The sequence below is a fragment of the Drosophila busckii genome, chromosome 3L (genome assembly GCF_011750605.1).
Source record: "Drosophila busckii strain San Diego stock center, stock number 13000-0081.31 chromosome 3L, ASM1175060v1, whole genome shotgun sequence".
In the NCBI taxonomy this organism is placed as follows: Eukaryota; Metazoa; Arthropoda; class Insecta; order Diptera; family Drosophilidae; genus Drosophila; species Drosophila busckii.
The window spans coordinates 19,453,268-19,465,924 of NC_046606.1; the positions used below are offsets into that span (position 1 = coordinate 19,453,268).

The window sequence follows — 12,657 nt, forward strand, 5'->3', positions numbered from 1 at the left end:
TTATTACGAATCCAACAATATACAAAATTCTTTTTATAGACATTTGTCAACAATTTAAATAGGTTAATTGCGTAAATTCGTAACTTCAAGTAATTGCAAAGCTACTTACACTTTTGTTCACCAATGGATCAAAACAGTGGCAACTCCAGTTTGGGAAATTTGGTATGTTTTTCTTATTTCTCTCAATGAACGTGTGCATGTGTATATATATGTGTGTGTGTGTGTGTGTAATCCTCAGAAAGGCACACCAAATATTTTGTTGTATATACGCTTTTCGGCTCTCGAACAGCGACGTTGTCGTAGCTGCCATTCAAATCGCTCGGCATCGTCGCGCGCAAAACCAAACGCGGGGCAGCATTTTCGATACTCATGCATTATACATATAGGCCAAAAAATATATATGCGTATATATAATTGTTATATGAAATTATGTGTAGCGAGAGCATAGTGCGCGGCATGGAATCGTTATAAACAAATGCGTTCAGTCGTTTGCTCAAACAAAAGATAAGCATATTGCCCATCAATGTCAGAGTTTGCGTTTCCAATTTTATAAGGAAAACCTAGTGCAAATCTAATTCAGCTATAAACTGTGAGGTAAGTCTGTGCAATTGCCACGGTCACCATAATAATAATAATAATAATAATAACAATAATAATAAAGGCGTACAGTATAAACATAAGCGAGCAATTGGACAAGCATAAATTGTGTATCCATAAGATACACAGACACGCGCGCCTGTCAAAAGCAACAAAAACAATACGAAAAAAAAGGAATCAAGCGAGAGTTTCTTTATGTGAGCATATATGTATGTGTGCGCCTGTCAGTGTCTCTGTGTGTTTGTGACTCGTTCAGTGTGTCAGTGTAACAAGCAGCGACAAGAGCAACATCAGCTGTGGCATCGCGCATACGCCGCGTTGTCAATTGTTACTTTCAGTCATTGTTAGTGTCAGGCAGCCAGGCAGGCATTTGGTTGCATCGCCCTTGGCACCAGTTGCCACCACACACTCACACACTTGCCAGTTGCCAATAGTGTAACCTCAATCCCCTGACTAAATCCTAACGGCCATCGCCGCGCACTTGATATTGGCTATTGGCCCAGCCAGCAAGCACCCGCATCAGCTTGCTCCCCCTGCCCGCTCCCGCTCCCAGTTCCTACCCCAACTTCTACAACCATCCACACACATATGTACATACATATACATTATCAACAGAGGCGACTACTACAACTTAGTGCAATTCGTAACAACAGCCGCTGTCTTTTGCTTTTGCCTTTGCGTTGTTGTATTTCGCGTTTCGTTGCCGCAAATGAAAATTTGTTCGTTTGCCGTTATTTCCCTCACAGTTTGCTGTTGTTGTTGTTGTTGTTGAGAGCAGCGCGTGCTCCAGTTTCTGCCCAGCCACCAACCCCACATCACCGCCCAACCCCACAATTTTAGTGTGGGCCACGTTGAACATGGAACATGTTGCGTAGGGTTTTCTTGTTGTTGTTTTCGTTGTGTTGCTTCCACAGAGGGTGAGTTTCAGGCTTTTCCATTTGTCGCTTTTCCTTTCTTTGTTGCTTTATTTGCATTTGCCGTTGTGGGAATTTCGCTTTTGTTCCCACTCAGGTGAAAGTTTTTGCCGAAAATTTAATCGAAAAATTTGTTTTCCTTAGAGCTATCACCTTGCAATTTTAATGAATTTTTCTATTGTTTTGCACTTTTATTGATCGCAGTTGAATGACTCAGATGAACCCCCAGCAGCCAAAGACTAATTGACTGTTTAACTGACACATTGATCTGGCATGTATTAGATGTATATATCCATTGTTTTGATTATTGCCTCTTTGTGTATGACTTTTGATTTTTAAGGCGTCTGCTGTTACATTTGGCCCACTGCCAAATGGTAGCAAATAGGCAAAAATTTGTTGTGTTTTTTTGTGTGCGCAGCAGACGGCGTAAATTCCATATCTATCAGCTGATGACTAATGCAACTTCTTGGAAAATGCATTAAATTGTTATTGTTATTGTATTGAATCAAAGCATATACTGCATGATGATGTCATTCACTCTTTGTTATCCTGTCCCACGCACACGCACACGCACACACACACACACACACACAACATCAGGCCTCAGTGTCAATAACTACACTAATAAAGTGACTATATATCTGCCTTAGCTATGACTCAGTTGGAGCTCCACACGCGTAACGCTGTTTGCAATTGCAAATCAAATTACGAGCTCTTCATTTTTCAGGCTTCAAAGCAATGGTCATGACCTGGCCAGGGAAGTTCACAAATTCACAAATCTCATTTGCCATGAACTCGAGTCATACATGCTGATGACACTATACTAAAATTATGCGAAAACTAATTTGAAATATGAAAAGATAGAAGCTTTTTGAAAACAACCTCAATCCAAGCAGCAATCAGCTTAAAGGTACATTAAAAACATTTTTTTTATAGATTGTAGCAACGCTTGGTGGGCAACTTTCAAACAATAAAGATCATTTCAAGTGATGCGCCTACTACGATTTGGCTTAAGAGGTCTAAGACTAAAGTCTTGAAATATTTCTGTAGCAGAGTGTAAATTAAGTTTTCTTAGTTGCTTTCTTTTCATTTTATTGCTAATTTATTTTGGCTAATTTTGCTTGAATTGCAGCACCTTAAAAATAGATCCTTGGGTTATCGCACTCGACTGCCCAAGAATGTTGCAAGTGTTTTATTTTTGGGCATTGCCGCTAATACTTAATTTTGTCTTAAATGGCATTTTCAAATTTTGTTTATAAACGATTTTTAGCGCAGAATTCGCTTACAAATTTAAATTATTTCCTGAATATTTTTTATTTATTTGTTTGCTTAGCTCTGTAAACTCATTGCCGGCTCGTGAATAATTATGTTTAATTAAACTAATTAAATGGGCTTTTCTTCTACGCAAGCTGTGCTGTTGTTGGCTTTGATCGTTATCTGCTAATTAATTTTCCGTATGAATACAAATATTTGTTGCGGCTCTGACAACGCTAATCAGAATGAAGTTCAACGCTGCGAGCTGCGATCGTAAACGAGTTTAATGCTCAACATATGCTCGCAATTCGCGAGCTAGGGCTCAGGCTACAAAGGCGTCCACTCAGCTACGCCCAGTGTCAAGGTAGTGCGTAAGCTTTAACTGTTAACAGCTTCGCAGCGGCTTCCGCGACGACAACGTTGTTGGCGACTCATTAGCAGCCAACTCATTTCAGCAGCAGCCGCCGTCATAATCATGCGATATATAAACATGTCAATAACTAGAGCTGCGTTCCCAGCTTGCCTATCGAGGGCTGCTACATGTCCAAACAATACTTGAATCATTGAGCAAACAGCAGCAGAGACAATAAAAAGTTAATAATTTTTGCCGAATTTTTTTTAGTAATATTATGTCAACTATCGTGAGAAAGAACTTCACTTAACATACTGAATAGTCAGGGAAATCCCTTTCGCTATTACCTTTGCAAACTGCCCTCGCTTGTATGCAGTTTTACTTAAGCGGTGCAGCTTTTATGCGCTGAGTCTTTGTCACGACCTTGGCCGCTGTTATTATTTATATTCATGTTCTTTTGGGGGGCTGCTTTGTTGTTGTCATTGTTGATGTTGTTGTTGTTGCTACGCATTCTGCTTAGCTTGACTTTGCCGGGCGCCCTTTATTGATATTGCTTATCAATAAATTAGGCTCGTTATTCGTGCGCAAACAAAACGCATCGGCAACATTTACAATTACATTGAGGCACCTCCCACTCCTATTCTCACACCCACGCCCAAAATCCCATTGCTCTGGAAGCGGCACGTTAATTAGAAATCCAAACACTGATTATGACGGCCTTTTTTTCTTTTTGGCACAAACTTATTTATTTGCTTGTCGTTTGCTGTTTGCTGAATAAATTAAATTGATAATTGAGTTCTCTCGGACTCATACTAATACCGCTGCCAATGCGTGGCACTTGAGTCCGTTTCCGCTGCCCGAACTGCTTGAGATGCAAGCATTTATCTGCTGGTAATTCACATACATATACATATATACATGTAATAACATACATAATACTTACGCTTGTATTTGTTTTAATTCTCTTCTTCATATTTTTATTTGCAAATCTGTACTATCTTGAAATGCGGGTGCTGTGCTTTGCTCAACTACCCTTTCATTTGTTCTTGAATAAAAGGTAGTTCAATACATCAACATTTATTTTCGTTGATTAATTTTGAGATTTTTAGTCAACATACATATATAAAAATATAATGCAATCCATTTATTCATATCTGAAGTTTTTACTCGTGCCATTATTCATCTTAATATTATTTATAAAATGTACGTTATTACTGTTTGAAGCTTGTGTGCGCGACCTATAAAAGCTCAACACAGCAATATATGTCTAAATATACATGTGTATGTATATAATATGTATGCGCTCCATATCATACGCAAAAGACGTTAGGGTGTGCGTCGCTGTCGTCGTCGCTGCCTGCAGCGTTTTCGCAGTCAATGGCAGCGTTGACTGCGACGTCGATGTTTGCCTGCGAAACCCAAACAACAGTCAAAGTTCTAAACTCACCGCGTGCGGATCGCCGCCTTTAAAATTGTGACAACACACAATTACTAATTAATATATTTAATTAGCAAAACAAATTAAAAATAAAACATTTGTATAAATAACTGCATGTGCGAAAAGCTTAAAATCTAAGCATTGTCGGGTTTGATTGATTGATGAAATGAGCCTTCAGTGATAAGCAAGCGACAAAGCAACAACAAGCATAATAAATTGTAAGAAGTGCAAGGCATGCCCTCGATATGCGCATAAATCATATCTTGATAGCTTTTAAGTTCAAGTGCGTACTGTGATAATTTCAAAATATATATTTTTCGGATACCTGCAACTCAGCCCTCAGCACGAGTTGCTCTGTCGTAAACAAAAGCCAACAGCAAGCAGAACTTATGACTCTGACTCCAGTGCTCTAGTGTTAATTCGTGGTTTCGACATAAAACTGCGTTCGGCTTGCTTGAGGTTACTGACTGACATGGGTTACTAGGGGGGCGGAGCGGGATCGTTTAGCTGCTGTGTAGATAACGAAGCGTCACGCGTATCGCCATCAACATCATAAATTTATTTGCATACGATAATTTCTTTATTGCACTATCGACACTCCATACGCTGTTGAGGCATGAGAACAAATATTTAAAAATATGGAACATTACAGCTTGGCACATGTCACGGGGTTTTGTAGTCGGAGAGTTGTAGTTGAAGCTAGTAGTACACACAGTCGGAACGACATTTTGTCTTCCTGACAACTGTTCAAACATTGCTGAGCAAATTTTTTGTTATTTTTATACATTATTTATTTACATTTGGACTTTTTTCTTTTTTGCTTTCGCGAACTTCTGGGCAATCAAGGCATGCCGTAATTAATTTTGTTTGCATTGTACTCAAGGCAATAATAACAACAACAACTCCAATAGCACATACCAAACTGTGAATCAAACGCACAAAGTTGCGATAAAATGTTGGTCAACTTGTAGTGTGATCCTATCAGTTCCCTAGGGCACAAAGGCAACCGATTCACAGAGCAACTGGAAATCGCTTCAGATTAGTGATAAGTCTTTTATGCTTATATTGCCGGATAAACGTTCTTCAGCTACCCACGCAATTACCATAACTATTATCAGATCGAGAAGCTTTTGTGTCAAAATTCTTCATTTTTTTTAAATGGAAAATGTCATTTTTTTCCGATCGGCTAAATAACTTTGCACATATTCATATTTCAAAATTCACTTAAGTGCGTTCTTTTTATATTTATTTATTTATTCCCGAAGAGGAGTAAAGTATAGACCACCAGTCCTGCGCTGAGTAGAAGAGGGCTTCAGCACCTAGGATATGCCTTTCTCAACAGTCTGCTGGAGTTATCCGATTTAGGATTTAATCAAATTCCTCGTTTCTTATTCTTAAATAGTGTTTATTTAGCAGGCTCTACTCAGTTGAGCAGTTGCCTTGTCATTCTACTATAGCCTACCTAAAATTGTAAGTTATAAATCAAGATATAAGATGTAAGATATAAATCTGTCCCAATTATTAGTTGTTAGTTACTATTAGTATTAGTTTACATATTTGAAAAACCGAAGTGAAAAATACCATGTAATATAAAAAGATAAAAGTTAAAAACGTCCTCAATCTTTTCAATCTTAAGAATTTTGAGTTTAAGGTTCAAGAGGGAATGGATGCTATTGTTAAAAATACGTGCAGATTATCAGAATGATAAGCTAAAGCCACAAATAACTGTATTAGCAGCATTTATTTATACTGTTGATCGTAGCGATTAGCTATCTTTTTAATAAATCCTAACCAGACACAATATGCGAATAGGTATCGTAGCTTTCCCCAGCTGCTTATCAAAATGAGAGATAAAAGTGTTGGGGCGTGTTTACATGGCTGGTATTTGGGAGCTTAGAAGTTGAGGCGACCTGACGTGAAAATGACGCTTCAGCTTGTCTGTGGCAGTGGCAATGGTACTGACACTATCATTTTAGCATTTTTGGTTAACTTTTTAACGATTTATGAGCTGTCACGAGCTTGGGTATTGGGTATGGTATCTGACCAGTAGAGGCTTGATATGGGCGCGATTGCGGGGCCACATGATTTATGAGCAGCTGATGATGAATTGCAAGCGAGTTGATGGCAATCAAACGATTGAAAGCCTTAAATCGATGGACCTATGCTCAACAAAATAGTCAAATATTAAACACATGTGTGGCATAACGCTGAAGTAAATTGGCCGCCCACTAGAAGTAGCCTGGTTTATAATGATTTGATTTACAGTCGCGTGCAAAAATCACCGATTAAACTCAAACACGGACATTAAGAGATTTATGTGGTCGAGTGCAGCAATTGAACGATAAAGTAACAGCGATAAGCTCAAGTAAAAGTGTGGACTGAATGAATAGTTGGGTGTACTATGTCTTGAGGGGAATGGTGGTGTTTGTTTTCTATATGACCAATATATCGAGCAATTATAGATTGCCCACAATGATGAAATGTGGATAGTAGTGGCTGACTAATGACTAATTGGGGCTCTACCATAATAAATGCCGTGGTTCCCCCAAATGTGTGAAAGCTCGGCAGTAAAATGGCCAATTACAGACATGGTTTATCTTTGAGACAGAGCTCGGTTACAGCATGTAGATAAGTGAGGTTAACTAGATTAGATATGCGCTTGAGCCACTTGACTAATGCGCACTGCTATGACTTTATCCTTACAGTTGCCCAACAGACCTCCTGGCAATAAGAATCGACAGCGCAACACACCCAGCCGCTTGGAGGAGCAGCTAACCAAACAGGAGCGCCCCACTAAGCTGCCACTGGTAGGCACCTTGGTGCACAAGGCGTTGAGGGCACGCAACACAACTATCAAGAGCGATTCCAACAACAACAACAACCACCACCACGATCACCACACTGATACTGAAATGGTTTTGCCATTCGGTCTAGGCCCTGATGGCCATAACGTAGATGCCATACAAAGCGCGCCCACGCCCAGCGCACCGCCTGCACACTTGGTGGCGCCACCTCAGTACGCTCGCGGACAGACCAACATATACACTGGAGTGCCAATCATCGTTAATCCCTACATAGACTTCATTGTGGTGAACGGCGATGACCGCTATATGATACGCTGCGAGCGCAAGTCAGTGCTGGAGCGCAGCGTGGAGCTGGCCAAGCTAATACACGCGGGCCCCAACAGCGGCAGGAAGAGCGACAATCACTTCCAGATACTCAACGTAGACAAGAACGACTTTGAGCTGATTGTGCGCTACATGGAGAAGCACTTTATACCCTATCGCGATCACAAGCATCTCTTGAAGATTCTCGAGCTAGCTGATCGCTTCAATGTGCCCGATCTAGTGAGTAGCCAAAGACCTGCCACAAGCCAACCAACGATTTACCAAATTCCTCTTTAGATTATATTCTGCATACGCGAGCTTGACCTGAGCATCTCCAGCGCCACGGCTCTGGACATATACAAGACGCTGTGGTTCTACCAGGGCATAGCGCTGACCGACCAGCACCGCCAGACGGTGATCACCACTCAAGAGACTGGACAACAGCTGGCGCGTAAGGCGTCCAAGGCAAAAGCAGCTGCGGCCGCGGCAAAGCTGCATGAAAATGGCGCCGACGGCGACAGCGCACAGACAAATCTCATACCCAACCCCAATCCGTTTACCACCGAGGACTACGGCGTTGCGCTGCTCCACAACACACTCCAGCTTATAGACATGCATGCCGAGCTGCTGCTCTCCATGCCCGCCATCTGCGATCTGCGCTTCGAGGAACTGGAGACGCTGGCCAAGCGCGATACGCTGCAGCTCCACTCAGAGCTGACTCTATTTAAGTGCCTAGCCTCCTGGAGTCTGGCGGAGTGCGCGCGCAAGAATCTCGATGCCACACCAGATAATCGGCGAATGGTGCTAGGACCGCTTTGCCTCACGCCGCGTTATCTGCGCATGACTGCGGCCGAGTTCCGCAGCTGCTGCGAACGATTGGAGCTACTGCCGCCGCTAGAGACGTCGCTCATTACCGATGTACTTGATGGTAAGTTTCTCACAAATGCCACTAGTTCCGCTATATTCAATTTAACGGCTTTGCAGGCAAGAAACCAAAGAACCTTACAGACCAGCAGGCAGACCTGCTGGAGAAGTTTCGCACGCCACGTGCCGAATACGCCCGCATGCCTGTGCATCTAAGCGATCGCAGCAGCCCCAAGAACTATCCAAAGAAGATGCGTTTGGCGCACGAAGGTCGGCCCACGGAGGAGGGCTGCTGGGAGAAGGTGGGCATGAACTGCCTGCGCGTGTTTGTTTGCATCTTTGATTGATCTAAAACTTGATTCTGATGCTGATCCTGAGGCGCTGCTGCCGATTCGCTGTCGCTGCTAAGGACACAGTTCCCACATAGACTTGTTGCATTAACGAATATTAGCGCTTATGAATTACTTATAGTTAATGATTATAAATGTTTAGTCTTATGGCCAATACACACACACCCACATACAAACACAGTTATGACCAGAATACTGGCCCCCTGCGCTGGCCTTGTCTGGGCTGGCAGTGATTTTATAGCAGCCGTTTCTAACATATATAACTATATTATATTATATGGTATAATACTGTTACATACATACGTATTTAGCAAAACATAGGTTTAACTGTCGCCGATTGGGTTTTTGTAATTACTAGTCAATGAATGAAACCAAAAGCAAAAACCAAATCAAGAATTAACATTTAACTATTGAACAATTCATGAAACAAAAGATGAACAACTTTTATACAAACTTTATGCAACATTTTGTAGCTGGACTCAAAATAGAAAATACAACAAGAAAACAAACAAATTAATTGCCCCATAGGGCAGTACTGCATACTGATAAGCATTTATCACTCACATAAACACGTGTATATGTATTTAACCAATCACCAATTGATATATAGTAAATATAGTGCAAATTATGAGCCGTTCATAGCAAAAATTGTTTATAAATAATTTTAATTGTTGTGCGAATATTAGCAAAAAATGAAATATGCAAGTCAGATTATGGCAAAAAGAATTTTGGAATTTATATGCTGCGTTTTAATCGAATCTGTTGCTGTTGCTCGGTTATTGGCTTTAACTTCTGTATCCAGGTGATGAAGAAAATTAGCAAATAGCAAACATAACAATAACAATCAGTTAACCATTAAGCATAGACTAATTAAATGCAACACATTTAAATTGTTAACAGAAAATGCATTTTTATATATTACTTGTACTTCCATAAAGACACACACACTCAAATGCATAAGCTTTAATGCAAATAATTACGCTTATGTTGCGCACACACATAAACAATTACAACAATAACAAATTGCCCGTGCATTCAAACAAAACTATTTAAATAAAATATGTACACAATTTTCTAAAAATATATTTATAGTTTCTTTTAACTTGTTTTCTCATTAGCTTGTACAACCAAATAAAAACCCGCCCTTTTCAAATCGGGACTGGCAACCCATTTGAACTTTTTCCGCTGTTAACTCACTGTTGAACATCAACAGTTTTTAACAGTGCTCATTAACAGCGCTTTAGCAGAGCTTGAGTTCGCCGCAATGTAAAAATTTCCTCGAGCGAAATGGTTACGCGCTAAATTTGTAAATTTAAAAAGTATGCTGCCACAATAAGAAAAATTAACAATAACCATTAAGTAGTCAGGAAACGGACTAAATAAATGGTCAAATAAATACAATTTATTCAATAACTTTTAATGCTTCTTAATAACTTTTTGTTTATGTTGTACATATTTATTTACGTATTTATTTGCTTACTGTGCATACATAGCTATATAAAAAACTTTACAGAATAAATACTAAACATTTATTTTCCCAAACGAGCTTTATCAACAGAATTTATCATTCACTTTAATCTGATGTTGTTTACGTTCGTTTACTTTTATTTATTAGTGATGTCAGCAACTGTATCGTCAGCAAATGTGGATGTTGTTAGTTTTTCAAAGAAATTTGATAGGCATGATGGTAGGCTTATAGATCTTTAGGAGAACGGAATTTTCTGACCTTTGCCTGTCTTCGGTATCATTATTATTATTGACTTTTTTCATCTCTCTGGGATGTAACAAAGCTTGGTGATGGCATTGAAGAGCTGCGCGATATGGGAGCTCAATAATCATCTTTGGTATTATTTGGTCGAAGCCTGGATTGCTGGATTGCTGGCTTTAATAATTGCATTATAAAGCCGCTTTCCTTTTGGAGTCACGAGACGAGATCCCCAGTGTATGGATGGTTTGCATTGTAATCTCCTGCTACTATGAAATGATCTCCTAGTAATTCGAAGAACTGCATAAACTCTCCTTCAGTTATAGCGAAATGGGGGCTGGGGTAAGTTGTTTACCACTGTCCAATTTTATTCTTATTGTTGTGGCTTGTAAAAATTTTCTGCAAACTCCTGTGAAACGCCATTAGCATTCCACGTGGATATACGCCTTTGATTACTTGGACGGATGTGAAACTAACATTTGTATCAAGAGGTTCTGATTGCGTAATCAGAACCTATGCAAGATCTAATGCGTATTAGATATTTCATAGGTGTCCGCATGAAGGACTGAACTCCATAATGCTTTGATGTAGGCTGGAGAATAATGCCTCAAGGTTGTTTTGTTGGTGCTCCATAAGCTGGTTATGATTTGTCGTTCATGTCCTGAGTGAGGTGCATTTGATATATTTAAGGCAGGGGGGTTCAATCCTGATTTTAAGACACTTGCAAATGTCATATTTTTCCTTGTTGAGGATCCGGTCAGTCAAACGACGATCTGACTGATTATGAAGAGAAGACGGTTGTATGCCGTACGTTTGCGGAGCGCGGCTTGGTCACTCGCTGGTGGATTCGACTATTCAATTCCTTATATATTGGGGAAGGCTCTATTTTTAGTTGTGTGAGTACCATGTTGCACCTTTTAGTGTCGTTAGGTTTAAGTGGTTCTTCTACAGTGATTCTACAATGCAGTAGAAACTGAAGTTTGTAGGAGGCAATCTGATGTGCTAGGTTGGCGGTAGACGGTTGAGTTAGAGAACGTGCGATGTTGAGCGAGACTCAAGATTTATTGAAACGTTGGGCGCTGGCGGCTAGTCAATGGGAAACACAAAAAAGTTTCGTGGTTTTTACTTATTTATTTGTAGGATTAATAAAATTTAATTTGGTGTTGTAACTTATCACATGTACGGTCTGCACGATGTCCGGGGAAAAAGAGAACGAGCCACGGACGGGAAGCGCCCGCGCTAGGGACTTCTGGGCGGACGATCGACAAGATGAGCTATTGGTGGCGGTCGCAATTATTTAATTTATTAAGTTGAGTTGATCTACCATCTTATACTAATCGACTAATTTTAATTAATCTCCCGTCTTTAGCTAACCGCCGGATTATGTTAGGCGTCATGTTTATAATTAAATTAGTTAAGGAGGAAATTACTTGTTGAGTCAACTTAATTTCTCAGTTCCTGTAAGGTATACTCGAAATTTTGTTCCTTTATCACTTAACGTTTGTACAACTAATTATTCACTGCATGAACCCCTTCGATTACTCTGTGCTGATTACAAGAAACTTTATTCTGTTATTAACACAGAGGCCTCTGATTGTACTAATACTGAAAGATTTATTTTAACTTTTTTAACTATTAATAATTAACACTAACCCAGACCGGATTGGGTTTCCCCCAATCCTAGCAACAAATGTTGGGTCTGTTTAACACTTTCAATCTATAGGTTTATCAACTTTAAAAACAAAAACATAATTTTAAATACTTTTAAATTTACTTTTAAATATTTTATGTAATCTTTTTCTTTTATCGTCGACTGTTCATAGTTGACATTAAATAAGTAAATAAATAAATAAAATATAAAAAAAAGAAATAAAGTCGGATTTGCTAAAACAAAGGGACTTAGATAATTATCTTTGGTTTTGCTCAATTACTTAGTTATTTCGATTACTTATAAAGGAAAAATAAGAATAATAATGTAATTAATATTCATGTATATTGAATAATTTAAAAGAAATACTGCATTATTTTTCAATTACTTACAACTGTAATCATTAGTTACAAAAAATAATTAGCCTG

At 39.4% G+C, this 12,657-nt stretch overlaps 1 protein-coding gene across 1 annotated transcript; it reads left to right on the forward strand.

Annotated features, from left to right (window-relative positions):
• The first annotated feature begins 22 nt into the window (after positions 1-22).
• LOC108601099 lies at positions 23-8,996 on the forward strand. The gene is made up of 4 exons (XM_017989014.1): positions 23-162; positions 7,261-7,902; positions 7,960-8,590; positions 8,647-8,996. The coding sequence occupies exons 1-4, from the start codon at positions 124-126 to the stop codon at positions 8,871-8,873; spliced, it is 1,539 nt and encodes a 512-aa protein (XP_017844503.1). The 5' UTR covers positions 23-123; the 3' UTR covers positions 8,874-8,996.
• Positions 8,997-12,657: the final 3,661 nt, after the last annotated feature.